The sequence below is a fragment of the Pan troglodytes genome, chromosome 8, assembly GCF_028858775.2.
Source record: "Pan troglodytes isolate AG18354 chromosome 8, NHGRI_mPanTro3-v2.0_pri, whole genome shotgun sequence".
NCBI lineage: Eukaryota > Metazoa > Chordata > Mammalia > Primates > Hominidae > Pan > Pan troglodytes.
The window spans coordinates 61744765-61765407 of record NC_072406.2 but is presented as its reverse complement, the minus strand read 5'-3'; the positions used below and the strand labels follow the sequence as shown (position 1 = coordinate 61765407).

The 20643-nt window shown below is 38.6% G+C and overlaps 1 protein-coding gene across 4 annotated transcripts in view; it reads left to right on the top strand.

Annotated features, from left to right (window-relative positions):
- Window positions 1–653, top strand: part of ERCC6 (ERCC excision repair 6, chromatin remodeling factor) — an 80316-nt gene extending 79663 nt beyond the window's left edge. For all 4 annotated transcript variants that reach the window (XM_009440356.5, XM_009440357.5, XM_009440358.5 and 1 more), the window contains one exon: window positions 143–653. In XM_009440356.5, the coding sequence (XP_009438631.5) occupies window positions 143–562 (420 nt within the window). In that variant the 3' untranslated portion in view covers window positions 563–653. The remainder of the gene's footprint in view (window positions 1–142) is intronic.
- The last annotated feature ends 19990 nt before the right edge of the window (window positions 654–20643 follow it).

Here is a 20643-nt window from a genome sequence, read left to right as displayed (position 1 = left end):
TAGGTGGAGTCTCAGTCTCACCCTGTCAACCTCACCACCCTGGCACATGTGTTGTCTTTTGACCCTTCACAGCCTTTGGGGAAGGAAGTGGGGGCATAAACTAGAAATTAAATATATCAATATAGTGGTCTTCTTTTTATAGGATGGCATCATGAAAAAGGAGGGAAAAGATAATGTCCCTGAGCATTTTAGTGGAAGAGCAGAAGATGCAGACTCTTCATCCGGGGCCCTCGCTTCCTCCTCACTCTTGGCTAAAATGAGAGCTAGAAACCACCTGATTCTGCCAGAGCGTTTAGAAAGTGAAAGCGGGCACCTGCAGGAAGCTTCTGCCCTGCTGCCCACCACAGAACACGATGACCTTCTGGTGGAGATGAGAAACTTCATCGCTTTCCAGGCCCACACTGATGGCCAGGCCAGCACCAGGGAGATACTGCAGGAGTTTGAATCCAAGTTATCTGCATCACAGTCTTGTGTCTTCCGAGAACTATTGAGAAATCTGTGCACTTTCCATAGAACTTCTGGTGGTGAAGGAATTTGGAAACTCAAGCCAGAATACTGCTAAACAACATTGCTTCCTAAACTTTCAAGTCCCTTTTTCTAACGGGCATTTCTGATTATTAATTTATTATTAATAATCATGTTTGTCAATGGAAGTTGGCTGCACTTGATGTTTGTTTGCATGACGTCTACCTCAGAATTAAAACTTTAAGGAAGAAGAAACTCTTCTCTGAAAGTTTAAAGTTTTAATAATGCTAGCTAAAGGAGAAAATACTTGGATTGATTTTTTTTTTTTTGGCAATCTAATTATATTGTAAAATCAGGTACCTAACAGTTACTCCTTGGAGCACATTTGTTCCTTTACCCAAAAGATGCTGTCAGGGAGCACAGTTAGAAGTTTGCAGAACAGAAATCTCAATAATTTTTTTTATTGGTGCTAAAAACAGGTCTTACATTCAGTCAGACCTGTTCAATAAGTTCATCAATATCTGATAACAGCATTATTTTGATACTTAAACTTTAAACATTTATATTTACCATTTGCCACCCACAAAGGTCAGGTTTGTTATTTGTTGTTTGATAATTATATTAATTTTCTTGGAAAGATCCTCTTTTCAAGGTACTGGTAAATTGGTGAGTATTTTTATTAGTAAAGCATGAAATAGTATGGTAATAAATGATAAGACATGTATTTGTGGAAAGCTGTAGGGTATTCAGTTTACCCTGGCTTTCCTTTAAGCAGAGGGCATCTTTTTCTCTCCTACAGTCACAAAATGTGTTATCATTAAAAAAAATCAAATTAAAGCCAAAAGTAGGTACATAAAAACCACACACATTCATGCACGCAAACATCACTGCAGCCCACAGCAGACCCAGCCGTCGTTACCATGAAGTGACACCACTCCAGGCCTCTCTTGTCTGCAGGCTGGCAGGCTATCTTCTCTCCAGTTGCCTTTGTCTTGCGCCTGCCTTTGCATTCCTTGCGACGGGCTTTCCTGTTTCTGCGGTTTGGATTCCAACCAAGGCTGTTTGTATCTCACTACTGTTTATGTGTTTGTGGTTCTGTGATGGTGTTGCTTTGATCCTCAGTTTCTTTTCTTTTTTTTTTTTTTTTTGGCCAAAAGGAAATTTATTTATTTATTTTTTTTAATTATACTTTAAGTTTTAGGGTACATGTGCACATTGTGCAGGTTAGTTACATATGTATACATGTGCCATGCTGGTGCGCTGCACCCACTAACTCGTCATCTAGCATTAGGTATATCTCCCAATGCTATCCCTCCCCCCTCCTCCCTCCCCACCACAGTCCCCAGAGTGTGATATTCCCCTTCCTGTGTCCATGTGATCTCATTGTTCAATTCCCACCTATGAGTGAGAATATGCGGTGTTTAGTTTTTTGTTCTTGTGATAGTTTACTGAGAATGATGGTTTCCAATTTCATCCATGTCCCTACAAAGGACATGAACTCATCATTTTTTATGGCTGCATAGTATTCCATGGTGTATATGTGCCACATTTTCTTAATCCAGTCTATCATTGCTGGACATTTGGGTTGGTTCCAAGTCTTTGCTATTGTGAATAATGCCGCAATAAACATACGTGTGCATGTGTCTTTATAGCAGCATGATTTATAGTCATTTGGGTATATACCCAGTAATGGGATGGCTGTGTCAAATGGTATTTCTAGTTCTAGATCCCTGAGGAATCGCCACACTGACTTCCACAATGGTTGAACTAGTTTACAGTCCCACCAACAGTGTAAAAGTGTTCCTATTTCTCCACATCCTCTCCAGCACCTGTTGTTTCCTGACTTTTTAATGATTGCCATTCTAACTGGTGTGAGATGATATCTCATAGTGGTTTTGATTTGCATTTCTCTGATGGCCAGTGATGATGAGCATTTTTTCATGTGTCTTTTGGCTGCATAAATGTCTTCTTTTGAGAAGTGTCTGTTCATGTCCTTCGCCCACTTTTTGATGGGGTTGTTTGTTTTTTTCTTGTAAATTTGTTTGAGTTCATTGTAGATTCTGGATATTAGCCCTTTGTCAGATGAATAGGTTGCGAAAATTTTCTCCCATGTTGTAGGTTGCCTGTTCACTCTGATGGTAGTTTCTTTTGCTGTGCAGAAGCTCTTGAGTTTAATTAGATCCCATTTGTCAATTTTGGCTTTTGTTGCCATTGCTTTTGGTGTTTTGGACATGAAGTCCTTGCCCACGCCTATGTCCTGAATGGTAATGCCTAGGTTTTCTTCTAGGGTTCTTATGGTTTTAGGTCTAACGTTTAAATCTTTAATCCATCTTGAATTGATTTTTGTATAAGGTGTAAGGAAGGGATCCAGTTTCAGCTTTCTACATATGGCTAGCCAGTTTTCCCGGCACCATTTATTAAATAGGGAATCCTTTCCCCATTGCTTGTTTTTCTCAGGTTTGTCAAAGATCAGATAGTTGTAGGTAAGCGGCGTTATTTCTGAGGGCTCTGTTCTGTTCCATTGATCTATATCTCTGTTTTGGTACCAGTACCATGCTGTTTTGATTACTGTAGCCTTGTAGTATAGTTTGAAGTCAGGTAGTGTGATGCCTCCAGCTTTGTTCTTTTGGCTTAGGATTGACTTGGCGATGCGGGCTCTTTTTTGGTTCCATATGAAGTTTAAAGTAGTTTTTTCCAATTCTGTGAAGAAAGTCATTGGTAGCTTGATGGGGATGGCATTGAATCTGTAATTTGCCTTGGGCAGTATGGCCATTTTCACGATATTGATTCTTCCTACCCATGAGCATGGAATGTTCTTCCATTTGTTTGTATCCTGTTTTATTTCCTTGAGCAGTGGTTTGTAGTTCTCCTTGAAGAGGTCCTTCACATCCCTTGTAAGTTGGATTCCTAGGTATTTTATTCTCTTTGAAGCAATTGTGAATGGGAGTTCACTCATGATTTGGCTCTCTGTTTGTCTGTTGTTGGTGTATAGGAATGCTTGTGATTTTTGTACATTGATTTTGTATCCTGAGACTTTGCTGAAGTTGCTTATCAGCTTAAGGAGATTTTGGGCTGAGACGATGGGGTTTTCTAGATAAACAATCATGTCATCTGCAAACAGGGACAATTTGACTTCCTCTTTTCCTAATTGATGTTTTTCTTGTTTCCTTCTCAGGATGATTTTATCATCTCATCTTTGAAGTGTTGTTTTCTGAAATTCATCGTATTCCTGAAATTTCTTCTTAGCTATCTTAGTGCAGTTTGTTTCTTGGATTTGTATTCTCTGGCCTGCTCTTTTCCTCTCTCTCATTTTTCTGTAGTATGCCTGCCCTCCTACCCTGCTATTTCTTTACATCTCTCTCATGCTTAACATGGATAGCTGTGTCCAGATCTTCTGTCTGCTCATCCATGTGACTCAGAGAGGAGGGTTCTGGGCAGGGGGACCTTGCCGGACTGCATGAGAGGACATGAGTTTTGCTTTCTCTGCTCTAATATTTTGCTTAAGCCAAGAATCCTTTTCTTAGTAAATGTTCTATATGATTCCCGTCAGGATTTTCTAGTTTTTTTTGGATTATAGCTTGTTCATTTCTTTTGTTTTTAGTTTGGTTTATATATAATGAGGGAAGAAGATGATTACATTATTTTTGTCACTTTGCCATCATTGTTTAGAAGTCATAGAAAGAATTTTTAAATAGGCCAATAAGTCTTAAACTTGAGTACTTGGCTTAGAAGAAAGTCAAAACTCCTTCCTTTTTGACTAAGTGGTTTGTTTCTGGGGAGCTCTTAATTTCTATTTTTATAATCATTAGCCTATAAGGAAATTGTGTCTTCCTTGTTCTCAGGGTGATCTGCTGACCTTGTTCACTCATGAAGCATTTGGGTATCATACTTATAGTGTCTGAAACATAAACTGTATTGAGCTAGACAAGGTATAGCCTTCTCTTCAAGTAGCAAATACTATCAAAAGCTATAATGCAGTAGGAGCAAGGTGGTCCTTGTTCCAGTTTTTGTCTCAGTTCTGCTGCTGATGTACCATGATCTTGGGAAGGTGGTGTCTCAGTGTGGAGATATGACACATTGTTACCGTGCCTCCTGGCTGGAGGGACTTGGAGAACAATGCAGTTAAGTAGAGTGGTTTTAACAATACAGAGAAATTTATTCATTTAGATAAAAATCTGATTTTTAGAACTTTAAAAGCTTTGTACAGTGTAAATAGATTTAATGTATTTAACATGCTTTATCAGCACAAATAAAGGATTTTAAAATTTTGTCAAAAAATTAAATGTTAATACCATCACCATTAAAAATGTTCAAGCAATAGTCTGCCTCCCCACCCCCACACCATCTTGCACCTGTTCCACAGCTAAGTACAGCCCTAGGTTTGGTGTGTATTCTCCATGCATTTAGAGAATCACATGACACAGACTGCTGCTATAATGTCATTTTCCCATTCTTCCTTTACTAATAAAATTTTTGAGTTTTACCTGGACGTCTGGCTGCTCAGCTTAAGACTACTTCTCAGCCTCTCTTATAGTTAATTGTGGCCATATGACTAAGTTTTAAACTTCCCAATTGGCCCTTTAAAGAAGCAGGGTATGCACTCTCCTTGACATTCCCCTTTCTTGCTGGCTGGGAGGCCAATGGGAGCTTCAGTAGTGACCTGGCATCTCAAGAGATGGAAGTGATGTGTTGAGGAAGGAGAAGTTGGCCTGCCAGTCTTGAACTGCTCTCCTTTGACCTGTTATTTAAGAGTAAAATAAAATACTGACTTGCTTAAGCTACTGTCTTTTGAAGTCTATTATAGCAACTAGTTTGCTTTAAATATGTAATTTATATTAATGGCGTTATACCAAACTTATTTTGCAACTAACTTTTCATTTAATATTATATGCAAGACATTTCTATTCCTGTAAGTATAGCTCTGCCTACACAGAATTGTTGGATTAATGATGTAGATTTTAAATGTCAGTGGATGTAGCAGAATTGCTTGCGTTAATTCACCCTCCATAAAAGGACCCATTTCTCCAAATCCTTGCCAACAGTAAGTGGTATCAATATCGGTAGGTTGTTTTGTTTTGTTTTAACCAGTCTCATGATTGAAAGTACCTTGTTTTCACTTGAATTTCCCTGATTACTTACAAAATCAAACATTTCCATGTTTATTGGCCATTTGTAGATCTCTACCATACATTGCCTATTAGTGTTATGTTGGCCTAGTTTTCCTGTGGGTTGTTTATCTTTTAGGATTGCTCCCCTAAACAAAAACAAAAAGGCAGTTATTCCAATGATCAACAAATATTCTTTTCTCCACCAGTTTAAAATGTCAGCTTTCAACTCATCACATGCTAAGTTGTCTATTTCTGTCCTGTGGATCCAGGTGTTGGTTCTACCAACCACACTCCTCACGCTGTCATTTGGTGCTTTGCATTGTGTTTTGCCATTCATGGGCAAGTTCCTTTTCCTTTCTCCCCCTCTTCAGTGTCTTATTCTTGGGTGTTTTCTGTTCCAGCTGAATCAAGAATTAGTTTATTAAATTCCAGTAAAATTGTGGTGTTCTTTTGACTAGGATTGCATTTGTTTACACATTAATTTGAGAATAATAGACATCTTTATAATTAATATAATGTTTCTGATTAGTGTTATGATAGGCCTCATTTTATTAAAGTCTTTTATATTCTTGGATGAAATTTTAATAACTTTCTTCATAAATGTCTTGCACATTTCATAATAGGCTTATTCCTAGGTGTTTTATAGATTTTTAGTTTTGGTTGTGAGTCTTTTAACTTACATAAAAATATGGAGAATTAGCATATTCACATATCTATTTTGTGATGTTTATCATACGGAAGTTTTAAAATATAGTAAATTCAGTCTTTCCATTTTTTTTGTTTATTTAAGAACCATTCCCTAGCTAGGGTCATGAATACATTCTTATAAATTATTAATCCCATATGGATAGCTAGTTTCCCTAGCACCTTTAAAAAATAGTTTATTATTTTCCTCCTGATGTATAAGGCCACCTTTACCAATTTACATATAATGTACAGAAATGTTTCTTGGCTCTGCATTCTGTTAAATTGGTCCATTTATCTAACTTTGCTAGTAACCCACTGTTTTTATCATTGTGGTATCATAATTGATTATCACAAATGGTAGAATGATTGTCCTCAAAGTCTTTTCTGGTATATATTGATATAATTGTATAGCTTTTCTTGGTGTAGTAAAGTACACAGTTAAATTTTCTAACATTGAAATATCTTTTAGATTTTCACTTCCAGAATGGCAATGTGAAGGGCCCTGTGGACCCACTGTCCTAGGAATTAGCTATAACTAGTGAAAATTGTAACAAAAAATAAACACCTTCCTCTCATACAGAGAGACACAAACACTTAATGCCACTGGAAATTGTCCTAAAAGCATGTAGAATAAAGTAACGCTTATTCAAGAAAACCCAAATCTTGGTAAGAACAGTGAGTCAGACATTTCAGCCACAACACACTCACTCCCTCCCTCCCATTTCAGTGGGTGCAGCCAAGAAAACAGAGCTCCGTCTCCCTCAGCTCCCTGTCCAGAGGTGTGGTACCTCACAGGGAGGGGCAAGATGCCAGCATTTCTTATCCCCTCCAGCTCCAAGTGGCAAGAGCTAAATTCATGAAGTTAAAAACTATAATAAGGAAAAAATGCACTAAAGGGGTTCAATAGTAGATTTGAACTGGCAGAAGAAATTGTCAGCCAACTGGCAGATAGAATAAGAGAGATATGCTTTCCAAAGAACAGAGAGAAAAAAAATGAAAAATGAGCAAAACCTCAGAGAAATGTGAAGCATCATTATGTGCACCATTAAGTATGCATGTAATGGGAGTACAAGAAGAACAGAAGAAAAAGGAAATATTTAAAGATACAATGACTGAAAACTCTCCAAATTGATTGAAAAACATCTAGGAAGCTTAGTGAACTTCCAGCATGATAAATGCAGAGGGATTCACAGACACATCATAGTCAAAAATGCTGAAATCAAAGATGAGAAAACCTTGAAAGTAGTGAGTGAAAAAAAGATACATCACTTAGAGAACAAAATTAATACTTGACTTCTTAAAAGAAATAATGGAGGCCAGAAGGCAGGTATAACAGTCAAAGTGCTTGAAGAAAAAAAACTGTCAACCAAGAATCCTATATCCAGCAAATGTATTATTCAAAAATATAAGTGAAATACTTTCCCAGATAAACAAAAACAGAAAAATTGTTGTTAACCAACCTGCCTAATAAGAAGTATTAAATGAAGTTCTTTAGGCTGAAAGCAAGAGAAGAGCACCAGTAAAAGCAATTATATAATTATAAAAGTCACATAAATGCATATTTTTCTCCTCTTAACTGATTAAAATGCAACTGTATCAAATAATACGTATATGATGTATTGGTCTATAACATACAGAAATGTCATATATGTAACATTTGTCAAAACAGCACAAAGGAGGTGGCTGGGAGCAAAGCTGTAGTAGACTAATTAAATGATGGCAGATGGTAAAGTAATAATTATAACAATGTGTTGGATTTGTAACATTAATAGATACCATATGTATACCTAAAATATCACAAAAAGGGGGAAAGGGAATATAGCTATATAAGAGTAAAGCTTCTATATATTATTGGAGTTAAGCTTGTGTAATTCTAACAGATTCTGATAAGATGTATATGGTAAACACTAGAGCAACCACTAATAACTCCAGAAATATAGTTGAAAACTTATTAATAAAATTAAAATACTACCTTAGAAAATACTCGATGCAAAAGGCAATATTAAAAGAGAATGCAAAGAACACAATGGATACTAGAAAACAAAAAGTAATGTGTATTCAACTTATCAATAATAAATGTTAATGAATTTAATCAGGCAGAGACTATCAGATTGGATTAAAAATACATTCCAACTCTATGTTATCTATGCTCCCATAGATAACACACTTTAGGCTCAAAGACACAGATAGATTAAAAGGATACAAAAAGAAATAGTGCAAACAATTGCCATAAGAAAGCTGGACTGGCTATACTACTGTCAGACAAAGTAGACTTTAAGACAAAAATGCTCCTAGAGATAGAGACATTTTATAATGATAAAAAGGTTAACCCATCAAAAAGATATAACAGTTGTAAACATATGTATGAACTTAACAGTATCAAAACACAGAAAGCAAAAACTGACAGAAATGGAAGAAGAAAATGGTCACAATAATAATTGGAGACTCCATAACCTATTTTCAGTAATGGACAAAACTAGACACAATGTTAACAATGAAATAGAAAACTTGACCAACGCTGTAAACCAACTAGCCCTAACAGACATCTATAGAACACTTCACCCAAGCGCTACAGCATATACATTATCAAATGCTCATAGAACATTCTTCAGGATAGGCCTTATGCTAGACCGTGAAACTTCAATACGTTTAAAAGAATAGAAATAATGCAAAGTGCATTTTGTGATCATAATCACAGGATTAAATTAGAAATAAAAAATGGGAACATTTGAAGAACTCACAATTAGGAAATTGAACAACACACTACTAAATGACCAATAGACCAAAGAAGAAAACAAGAAGGTAATCAGCACTTTGAGGCTAATGAAAATTAAGACACAAATAAACTGTACGGATGCAGCTAAAAAAGTGCTTAGAGGAAATTTATAGGTGTAAGTGCCTGTATTAAGGAAGAAATAAAGCAATAACCTTTCTTCCACCTTAAGTCACTGAAGAAAGAAGAACAAACTAAACCTAAAGCAAGGAGAAGGAAGGAAATAATAAAGTTAGAGTAGAAATTAAAGAATAGAAAATAGAGAAAATATTACTAGAAACTGGTAATTTGAAAAGATCAATAAATATGACAAATATTTCACTAGGTTGACCAATAAAAAGGCAATACTCAAATTACTAGGATCTGATATGAAAGAGTAGACACTACTACCAACCTTACAGAAATGGGCAATCTGAATAGACCTATAACTAGTGAACAGATTAAACCAGGATTCTGAAAATTGCCCACAAAGAATAGTCCAGGCACAGACAGTTTTACCACTGTGTTCTACCAAACAATCAAATAAATTATAGCAATTATTCTCAAACTCTTTCAAGAAATAGGAGGGAGTACTTCCCAGTATTGCCCTGATAACAAAACTGCTCAAAGATATTACAAGAAAACTGCAGACCAATATGTCTTATGAAATACCTGCAAAAATCCTCAACTAAATGCTGCAAACCAAATCCAGCAACATATAAAAATAATTATGCACCAAGTAGGATTTATCCCAGGGATATAAGATTGGCTTAACATGTGAAAATCAATGTAATACATTATATCAATATAATAAAAAAGTCATCTCTACTCATGCAAAAATAGGTGCATTTGAATAAATCCAACACTCTTTCATCATAAAAATGTTTGAAAAACGAGGAACAGAAGGAAACTACCTTAACCTGATAAAGAACATCTATGAAAAATCTACAGCTATCTTTATACTTAATGGTGAAAAACTGAATGCTTTCCCACTGAGATTAGAAATAAGACAAGGATGCCCATTATCACACTTCTATTTAACATTGTACTGGAGGGTCTAAGCCATTGCAATTATGCAAGAAGAAAATAAAGGTTGGAAAGGAAGAAGCAAGACTGTTCACAAATGACATGATCTTGTATGTAGAAGATTCTAGGGAATCCACCAAAAAAAAACTATTGAAACTAATAAACAAGTTCAGCAAGATGGGAGGATACAACATCAGTATTTAAAAATCAATTGGGCCGGGCATTGTGGCTCATGCCTGTAATCCCAGCACTGTGGGAGGCCGAGGCAGGTGGATCATGAGGTCAGGAGATCAAGACCATCCTGGCTAACACGGTGAAACCCTGTCTCCACTAAAAATACAAAAAATTAGCCAGGCGTGGTGGCGGGTGCCTGTAGTCCCAGCTACTTGGGAGGCTGAGGCAGGAGAATGGCACGAACCTGGGAGGCAGAGCTTACAGTGAGCCAAGATTGTGCCACCGCACTCCAGCCTGGGTGACAAAGCGAGACTCCATCTCAAAGAAAAAAAATCGTATTTCTACACACTTGCAATGAATAATCAAAAATGAAATTAAGAATATTCATAATAGCATCAAAAAGAATAAGGTGCTTAATAACATTTAACAAAAAGTGCAAAACTTACACTCTGAAAAGTACAAAACATTGCAGAAAGTAATTAAAGAAGACCTAAATAAATGGAAAAACATCCCATGTTCATGGATCAGAAGAGTTAATGCTGTTAAGATGACAATATTCCTCAAACTTGTCTGCAGATTCAGCATGATCCCTGTCAGAATCTCTGCTGACTTCTTTGCAGAAATTGACAAGCTGATGCTAAGAGTTATATGAAATTGCAAGGGACCCAGAATAGCCAAAGAAATCCTGAAAAAGAATAAAGTAGAAAAACCCACATTTCTTCATTTTGAATTACAAAACAATAGTAATTAAGAAGTGTGTTACTGGCACAAGGGTAGACATAGATCATTGTATTTTTTAAAAAATGGTGATTCCAGAAATAAATGCAAACATCTGTAGTCAACTGATTTTCAGTAAAGGTGCCAAGTCCATTCAGTGGGGAAAGAACAGTCTTTTCAACAAATGGTGCTGGGACAAGTGGATAGTCACGTGCAAAAGAATGAAGTTGGACACTTACCTTACATTATATTTAAAAAGTTGGCTGGGTATGACAGCCCATGCCTGTAGTCTTAGCACTTTGGGAGGCAAAGGGGCAGATTGCTTGAGTCCAGGAGTTTCAGACCAGCCTGGGCAACATGGCAAAGTCATGTCTCTACAGAAAAAACAAGTTAGCTGGTCATGGTCATGTGCATCTGTAGTCCCAGCTACTCAGGAGGCTATGGTGAGAGGATCACTTGAGCCCAGGAGGTCAAGGTTGTAGTGATCCATGAGCATGCCACTGTACTCCAGCCTGGGTGACAGAGCAAGACCCTATCTCAAAAAAAAAGAAAAAAGAAAACAAGTTAAAATAGATGAAAGAGGCCAGGCGCGGTGGCTCACGCCTGTAATCCTAACACTTTGGGAGGCTGAGGTGGGCAGATCATAAGGTCAGGAGTTTGAGAGCAGCCTGGTCAATATGGTGAAACCCTGTCTCTACTAAAAATACAAAAATTAGCTGGGCGTGGTGGTGTGCACCTGTAGTCCCAGCTACTTGGGAGGCTGAGGCAGAAGGATCACTTGAACCCAGGAGCCGAGATTGTGCCACTGCGTTCCAGCCTGGGTGACAGAGTGAGACTCTGTCTCAAAAAAAAAAAAAAAAAAAAAAAAAAAGACCTAACTATCAAAGCAAAACCTATAAAACTCTTAGAAGAAAATGGGTAAATCTTCATGAACTTGGGCTTGGCAAGCATTCCAAGATATGACATTAAAAACACAAGCAGCAAAAGAAGAGAATTTGGACTTCATTGAAATTTAAAGCTTTTGTGCTTTGAAGGATACCATCAAGAAAGGGAAAAGACAACCTACAGAATTGGAGAAAATATTTGTGAATCATATCTAATAAAGACTCAGAAATAACTTTAAAAATGGACAAAGGATCTGATTAGACATTTTCCCAAATATATAAAAATGGCCAATAAGCACATGAAAAGATACTTGACATCATTAGTCATCAGGGAAATGCAAAGCAAAACCACAATGAGATATCACTTCACACCCACTAAGTTGGCTAAAATAAAAAAGATAGTAACAAGTGTTGACAAGAGATTGTAGAGAGATTGGAAGCCACAGATACTGCTGGTGAGAATGTAAAATGGTGCAGCCACTTTAGAAAACAGTTGCAATTTCTCAAATGATTAAACACAGAGCTAGCCTATGACCTAGAAATTCCTCTCCTAGGTATATAACCAAGTGAAATGAAGACATATGTCCACACAGAAACTTGTATATGAATGTCTCTAGCAGCATTGTTCATAATAGCCAAAAAGTGGAAACAGCTCAAATATACATCAATAGGTGAATGGATTTTAAAATGCAGTATATCTATACAATGGAATATTATTCAGCCCCAAAAAGCAATGAAGGACGGATACACTGATACATGCTATAACACTGATGAACCTCTAAAATTTCCTGCTAAGTGAAAAAGTCATGAAAGACCACATGCTATGATCCCATCCATATAAAAGTCCAGAATAGGGAAATCTATAGAAACAGGAAGTAGGTTAGTGGTTGCTTAAAGAAAGAGTGGTAAGTAGGTTGCTTAAAGGGTCATAAGTGAGGACAATAGTTAAAAAGTTGGGGATTTGGAGGTGATTTTTAGGTTTTCAGATGATGAAAATGTAAAATTGAGGTGGTGATGGTTGCATATATCTTTGAGTATACTAAAAGCTACTGAATTGTACTACTGAAATAATGAGTTATATGGTATATGAATTATATCTCAGTACAGTTGTTAATAAATAATTAACATAAGGTGCAAGATAAACTGGGAGCTTAACAAAAAGACAACCCAATTAAAAATGTTTGAAGAATCTGAATAGACATTTCCCAAAGAAGATATACAAATGGCCAAAAAGCACATGAAAAGATGCTTGACATCATTAGTCTTTAGGGAAATGCAAGTCAAAACTGTGATGAGGTACCACTTCACAGTCACTAGCATGACCATAATAATTTTTTTAAAACTCAATAACAAGTGTTGACAAGGACATGGATAAGCAAACCTTTATACATTGCTGGTGAGAATGTAAAATGGTGCAACCACTGTGAAAAACAGTTTGGTGTTTCCTCAAAAGGTTAAACATACAATTACCATATGATCCAACAATTATACTTTGTGGAATATTCCACAAACTGAAAACTGGTGCTCAAACAAATACTTGTATGTGAATATTCATAGTAGCACTATTCACAATGGTCAAAATGTGGACACAGTTGAAGCGTCCATTGACAGATGAATAGATAAACAAAATGTGGTATATCTACACAGTGGAATATTACTCAGCCACAAAAGGGATGAAGTACTGATGCAACAACAAGGATGACACAAAAGATAACATATATTGTATGATACCATTTATATAAGATACACAGAACAGGGAATTCTGTAGACAGAAAGCAGATGAATGGTTGTGAGAGGCTGGGGTGGGGAGGGGGGATGGGGAGTGATTTCTTTCTTTCTTTTTTTTTTTTTGAGACCGAGTCTTGCTCTGCTGCCCAGGCTGGAGTGCAGTGGCACGATCTTGGCTCACTGCAAGCTCCGCCTCCCAGGTTCACGCCATTCTCCTGCCTCAGCCTCCCGCCTCAGCCTCCCAAGTAGCTGGGACTACAGGTGCCCCCCACTATGCCCGGCTAATTTTTTTTGTATTTTTTTAGTAGAGATGGGGTTTCACCATATTAACCAGGATGGTCTCGATCTCCTGACCTTGTGATCTGCCCGCCTCGGCCTCCCAAAGTGCTGGGATTACAGGCGTGAGCCACCACGCCCAGCTGGGGAGTGATTTCTTAATGGGTATAGGGTTCTTTTATGGGGTGATGAAAGTGCTTTGGAACCAGATGGAAGTGGTGATCGCACAACATTGTGAATGTACTAAAGGCTGCTGATTTGTACACTTTAAAAAATATCTTCAGGTGTTCAACATTGCTTTCAGTCTATTTTGGTAAGATTTTTCTAGAAAATTGTTTATTTTGTCTGTTTTAAAAGTTGTTCCTTTGTGGATATCATCTGTTTGTCATTGGTGTTCTGCAGTTTCATTATGATTTATGTGTTTTTTTTCCACATAAATTTTTCAAAGTTATTCCTTTGTGGTTATCATCTGTTTGTCATTGGTGTTCTGCAGTTTCACTCTGATTTATGGGTGTTTTTCCCCTTCTGGTTCAGTCCTCAGAGATATGTGGATTTATTTTTATCCTGTATGGAGCCTGTGCTTCCTGAATTTAAGGATTCATGTCCTTCAACAGTTCTGGAAGACTGTCGCCATTATTTCTTTGAATACTGCCTCTCCTCATTTGCTTTCACCCTTCCAGAACTTTTTATTTCTAACTTTCTGGTTAAGCTATCCATTGAATTTTTATTATTTTTTTTTTGAGACATAGTTTCACTTTTGCCCAGGTTGAAGTGCAGTGGCACGATCATAGCTCAGATCATAGCTCACCGCAAACTTTTGACCATAGCTCACTGCAACCTCGAACTCCTGGGCTCAAGTGATCCTCCCGCCTCAGCCTCCCAAGAGGCTGGGGCTACAGGCAGGTGCCACCACACCTGGCTGAAGTTTGAAAATTTTTTCAGAGAGACAGAGTCTCGGTGTGTCACCCAGGCCAGTCTTGAACTCTTGGCTCAAGTGATCCTCCTGCTTTGGCCTCCCAAAGCACTGGGATTACATGTATGAGGCACTGTGCCCAGCCTGAATTTTTAATTTTATAATCATAATGTTTATTTCTAAAATTGTTTCTTCCTCCCCTCTAAGCTTCCCAATTTTGTCTTACAATGCTTTTTTCTTATTTTTTCTTCTTGTGGCTATAATAATTTTAAACACCACTGTTTCATAGTCTCCATCAGATTACTGCACTGGCTGGAGGTCTTGCTGTTGATCCTGCTCTTTGTGGTGTCTGCTGGCTCTCCCTCACAGTAAATTGGTTTGTGTATGTGTGTGTGTGTGTGTGTGTGTGACGTTTTTGTGTGTAAAGATGGGTGAGTCATCTTCAAAGGGGCTTTCTCACCAGCGTGGTTTTTGTATGTGCTTACATCTGATGGTTATTATCAGCCTGGGACCAATTTTTTCTGTTAATTTCTTAACTTTCAATATTTTGGATCTTGTGGTAATGTAAGTTTGGACTTCAAACTCATGTGAACTTATAGTTATGAATTGTCTGAGTGTAGAGGTGGGGTGAGATATGAGGGAGGATAAGTCCCCCACTAAGAATCCAGCTCAAACAGCAAAGCTTCTCTGTAGCGGGAGGTAGATTCTATTAATATTCTAGCCCATTGTTTTTCTGAGGGCCACACCTGTATGAGGGGGTCTCAGTTCTGATTCTTTTTCTAAAGCAAGCCCACATTTTTGTCTGCTACCCATGCCTTGGTGTTAAATCCAAACTTCTGTATTTCAGGAAAGCACTTTTCAGGGAATATGGACCACTCTATTTATAGTTTCTTTCTCGTTTGTAGCCCCTGGCACTTGACTTTGCTAAGATCTCAGCTATGTCGTTAAAAGGATTTTTGTCACATTATATTTATCATTATAAATAACATTTCTTGTTTAGAAGGCCTTTTGGGTAATCTTATCTGTTACATTGCTGAAACCATTGCATTTTTTAATTTGTCATGTTGGTCTAAAGAGCTTAGAATAGTGCCTGGCACAAAAATAAGAGCTGTGTGTGTTAGCAGTTTCATTTTTATGTTACTCTTCTTATTTTTATTACTGCTGGATTATCTTTATAGTTCTAAAGCTTCAGCAACTGGTTCTCATATTTTCTAGATATACCAAAGATCATCTACAAATAACGACATGATTGCCTCTTTCTTTTCATTATTTATAAACTTTATTCTTTTCTTACTGTGCTACCATCTTCCTCTAGCCCCGCATTTGCCAGGAATGGTGATGGGAGTGGTCATCTGTGTCTTTTTCCTAACTTAAATGAGGAATGCTTTGCATGTGTGAAGCACATGTGCTCTAAATTTCTGGTTGACACCTTTTAATGAGTTAAGAACCCTTTTCCTGTTCCTAGCTTACAAATAGTTTTCATTAGAAACAAATGATGAATTTTTTAGTTGCATTTTCTACGTTTACTGAAATGATAATACTTCTTTAATCTACTAGGTTTCTGAATTGGATTAGTATAGTATATTTAGTGTTTTTTTTGTTGTTGTTGTTGTTTTTAAATCAACTCATCATTCCTAGAATATTCCTAATCCTGGGATGAAGGTGGGGAACCCCTATTTGGTCATGATGTATTTCGCTTTTAATATACTGCTGGTTTCAATTGGCTAATACTTTATTAGATTTTTAACCTCTCAGATCATAAGGGAAATTGCTGTATAGTTATTTTTTCTTTACTTTTTGCTGTGCTGTGTGTGTGTGCATGCATGCATGTGTGAAAGTTGTTCTTGTCTTGGAAAATAAATTGGGAAATACTCCACCTTTTTATGTTCTCAGAAGAGTTCCTGTAACATAGGAATTACATGCACATTTCATAGACTACTTGTAAAACTGGGCTTTTGTACATTTTGGAAGAATGTTTCAGCTCAATCCTCGTACTCACTCAATTGCTTTTCAATAGTGTCCATTCTGATATTCTGCCCATGCCCCGATGTTTTTCTTTTAATTTCACAATCGACTGTTCTCTCCTAGGATTTGCCCTTGGTCCTTCTTTCGTAATGCTCTGTCCTGTGTCATGGATGCACTGGGCTCTCCTAAAATATAGGATATATCCTCCCCATCTCCTTTTGCCTCCTCCAGTGCTGCAGTTGGTTGAGTTTTGTGGTGTTGGTTTTCTTCAGATCTTGGGTGGTCTTAGCTATGTTTGATATATTTGAGACCCCCTGTTTGCCTGTCCTGTTGATCCTGTGGATCCTAAACTGCCTCCAGCGCTGTGGAGAGAGCTGGGTTGGGCTGCTGAGGAGGGTGTCCAGGAGCGAGTCTCAGTAGGGTGAAGGCTCCCATTTCTCCTGGTGAATTCCAGCCCTGAGGGCATGGCAAGGCCTCTTTGTCGAAGTGTCCACAGAAATGGCTGGGGCAGGGGTAGACAAAGGTCTCTGCATGGCAAGGGCAGGGGAAGGAGGACCTAATCCTTGGCTGATCCTAATGCAGTGACCCTGTGGGCCCAGCACACCTCTCCTTGCCAGCACTCCCACCTTGGCAGCCGCCACCTGCCCCATCTGAGTATGCTTTCCTTCTTATCCTATGTGGTTTTTGATTCACAGTGGCCTTCCTTTTCCTGTCGTCAACCACTTATGAATGTATATACAGACAGGTGTCACTTAATGACAGGGATATGAGGACACGTTCTGAGCAGCATGTCATAGGCACTTTTATCATTGTGCTAGCCTCATAGAGTGACTTATCCAAACCTCAGTGGTACAGCTACTACACACCTAGGCTATATGGCTACAAACCTGTACAGCATGTGACTGTACTGATTGCTGTAGGCAGTTGTAACATAATGGTATTTGTGTATCTGAACATATCTAAACACAGAAAAGGTGCAGGAAAAATATGGTATAAAAGATAGCAAATGGTACACCCCTATAGGACACTTCTGACTGGAGCTTGGAGGACTGGAAGTTGCTCTGGGTTTGTCAGTGAGTGTAAGTGAATGTGAAGGCCTAAGACATTACTGTACACTTTTATACAACTGGCAGTGCAGTAGGGTTGTTTACAACAGCATCAAGATAAACACATAATATATTGCACTGCAATGTTCTGAGGGCTGTGATGTACTAGGTGGTAAGAATTTTTTAGCTCTATTATAGTCTTTTGGGACCACCATTGTGTATTCCATCCATGATTGACTGAAACATCATTATGCGGTGTATGATTGTATATATCTAAATAGTATACAAGTATTTATGAGTTTTTTTGCGTGTACTTTTTTTTCTGTTGTCTTGGAATTTTGCCTTCATCTAATGACATTGATTTAACTTCCTTTAACCTCAGTTTATAAACACTTAATTTATGGAAGTAATTGTAGAACATATTTTTAAAATCTGAATTTTTACAACACAAATGGCAAAAGGTTCTTTCAGAAGTTAGAATTCAGTTTCCCATTCAATGTCTGTTCTGTTAAATCACTGGGAACGTCATTTACGCAAAGGCAGAAGAAGAGGTAACTTCCTGCCCACCAAGCCACACTAACGGTACATTTTACACCCTCATTGGCACAAGCGTCAGAAGTAAATGAAAACAAAATCACTCTATCTGCAGACAGAGTGACACGCTAACATTTTCAGTCTGTTGGGTATGTTTTAATCCTAAAATTAATGTTTGGAATAGAATTTTGAAATTGTTTTAATCTGGAGAATAAAAATTACATTTTGCTGAGCAAGTAAACTGAACTTAAAATAGAAAATATTTTTCACTAAAAATAGGAATAAAAAGATGGAAGTGAAGAATGGAAAGAAGTCTGCAGTGAGCAGCTTGAGAAGGTAATTGTTCATCTGAACAGAAGAAATTCTTGTAGTCCTATGGCCTTCCTGGTTCCATGGCCACCTGCCCCCAGCATGGTCAACCAAGCACAGTGTGATGTGCTGACAATCTCACCTTGTGTGCATTGTGGGTTTCAGATTTGGAAAAAGACTGGCATCAGCTTCCACGGAGATTACTGTATTGTTTTGTGCACTTTCTGAATTTAAGACAGGAAAAATCTGACTAATGCATATCACCAGCATCGTGGCTGTCAAGAATTTCTATGTTGTTTCAACTTTCCGCTTCTTTGGGAGAGAGGAAGGGCAGCACCTTAGCTTTGTGCCTTGGTTTGAGGAACCGTGTTTCTCAATATTGGCCACCACCATTGATCCTTTTCTTCTTCACAGGGAATTCGGTGCCCTGTGCCTTTGCTTTCGCTTTGCAAGACAATCAAGGCCGAGCTGGTCATGGGTCCCCACTCAGCGTCCCGACCCCGCACCGGGCGCTGAGGCAGAGAGAGCGAGAGGGCGGGGGTCCACGTTCTTCCTCAGTGGCAGCTCACCCGTGCGTAACTGTCGTTTGGAGGACAGTGATACAAGTTAGGAAAACCAGGCATTTGTTTAACTCTTCTGCCTGAGGAAAAGCAGTGTTGGACATTTGCAGTTCTGGCGATTCAGCTTGGTTTTCCTAAAAGACAGGCCCCCACCCCTTCCCCCGGGGGCGCGGGTCTTGTTTGGATACCGGCAGCCTGGGGCCAGGGATGTGCTAGGGCAACAAAGATGGTCCTGGAGGAGGAGGCCGTTCGTTTCTGCCGCTCCCGGGAGTTTTTGGGCTCAACTCACAGGACGAAGTTTTGCTTTCAGTGGTAAAGCACACTTTCTCCCGCCTGCTTTTGTTCCTGTCTGGTTCTTGCATATGCTGCCTTTTCTCCTTTTAGTTTTTAGTTGGTCGTAAACAGTAATATAAATAAACAAACCAAAACAAAGCGCGGTGTAACTACCTGTGACACCAGGAAAACCCTGTGCACAGCGGGGCTGGCGCTGCGGGCGGACAGCGTTGGGCCCACTCGAGCACCCTGGCTGCGAACTCTCTGCTCCCGTCCGCACCCGCTGCCACCCACAGACAGGAAATACAGCACCCCACCTGCGGAGACGCCGGCGGCTGGGGGACAGCACGCTTTGTTGTTAAGAAATCAGAATGCAAAATGGCACACCGTGCACAACTGGGTCTACACAGGCAAGGGAAGAGGGGGAAATGTAAACAGCTGTTCCGAGTTTACTAAGAGGACAAAGTGAGTAAATTTTTTTCATTAGTCCTGCTTTCACAACAATCGCGTTTTAGAATAATTGTAACTTGTATTGAGAGGGAGGCCCCTCCTCCACTTCGTGACCACAGTGTGGAAGCTGCACTGCGGGCAGCCAGGGTTTTCCTCGGCCTCCATAGAAAGACGCTTAACTTCTCATATGGTTGTGGCAAGCACTAAAATCCTGATTTTTACAGAATAGTAGTAAAAATGCCTCAGTGACTTACTTTGAAAGCAGTACATTGGTACGTGGCTCTTGTACCCAGTATCAGGAATGTACAAATGTCTTTTTATTCAAAAGTACAAAATGAATTATCTGTAGGCACAGACAATGACAGCAATAAACCATTATATATTTTGTCAACCGAAACCAGTAACTGATGGTTATAGTGATTTCTTAAACATCAGCCAGCCTTTTCTTCATTTTCTCCAACTGACTTCTCTGAAGTTATTAGTGAGGAACACTGCCTTGGGCTTCCTGTCACAGCTCATTAATAAAGGTAAAGCACTATTCTAGGAATTAGAACATGCCACCTCTCATACCACCTCCCATTCCACCCATTCCAGGGTTCTTCTCTTCTTTAGGAATTTCTGTGACTACAGCTTCTGCTGTAGTTAACAGAGAGGCCATGCCATCAGCATCCAATAAAGTAGTGCCCACCACGCCTGCCCCATTCCTGTAACCCCCACCTGGCTGCTCACCAGTTTCCTCTCAGAGATTTCCTCTCCCTATTTTTGAGTTAATTATT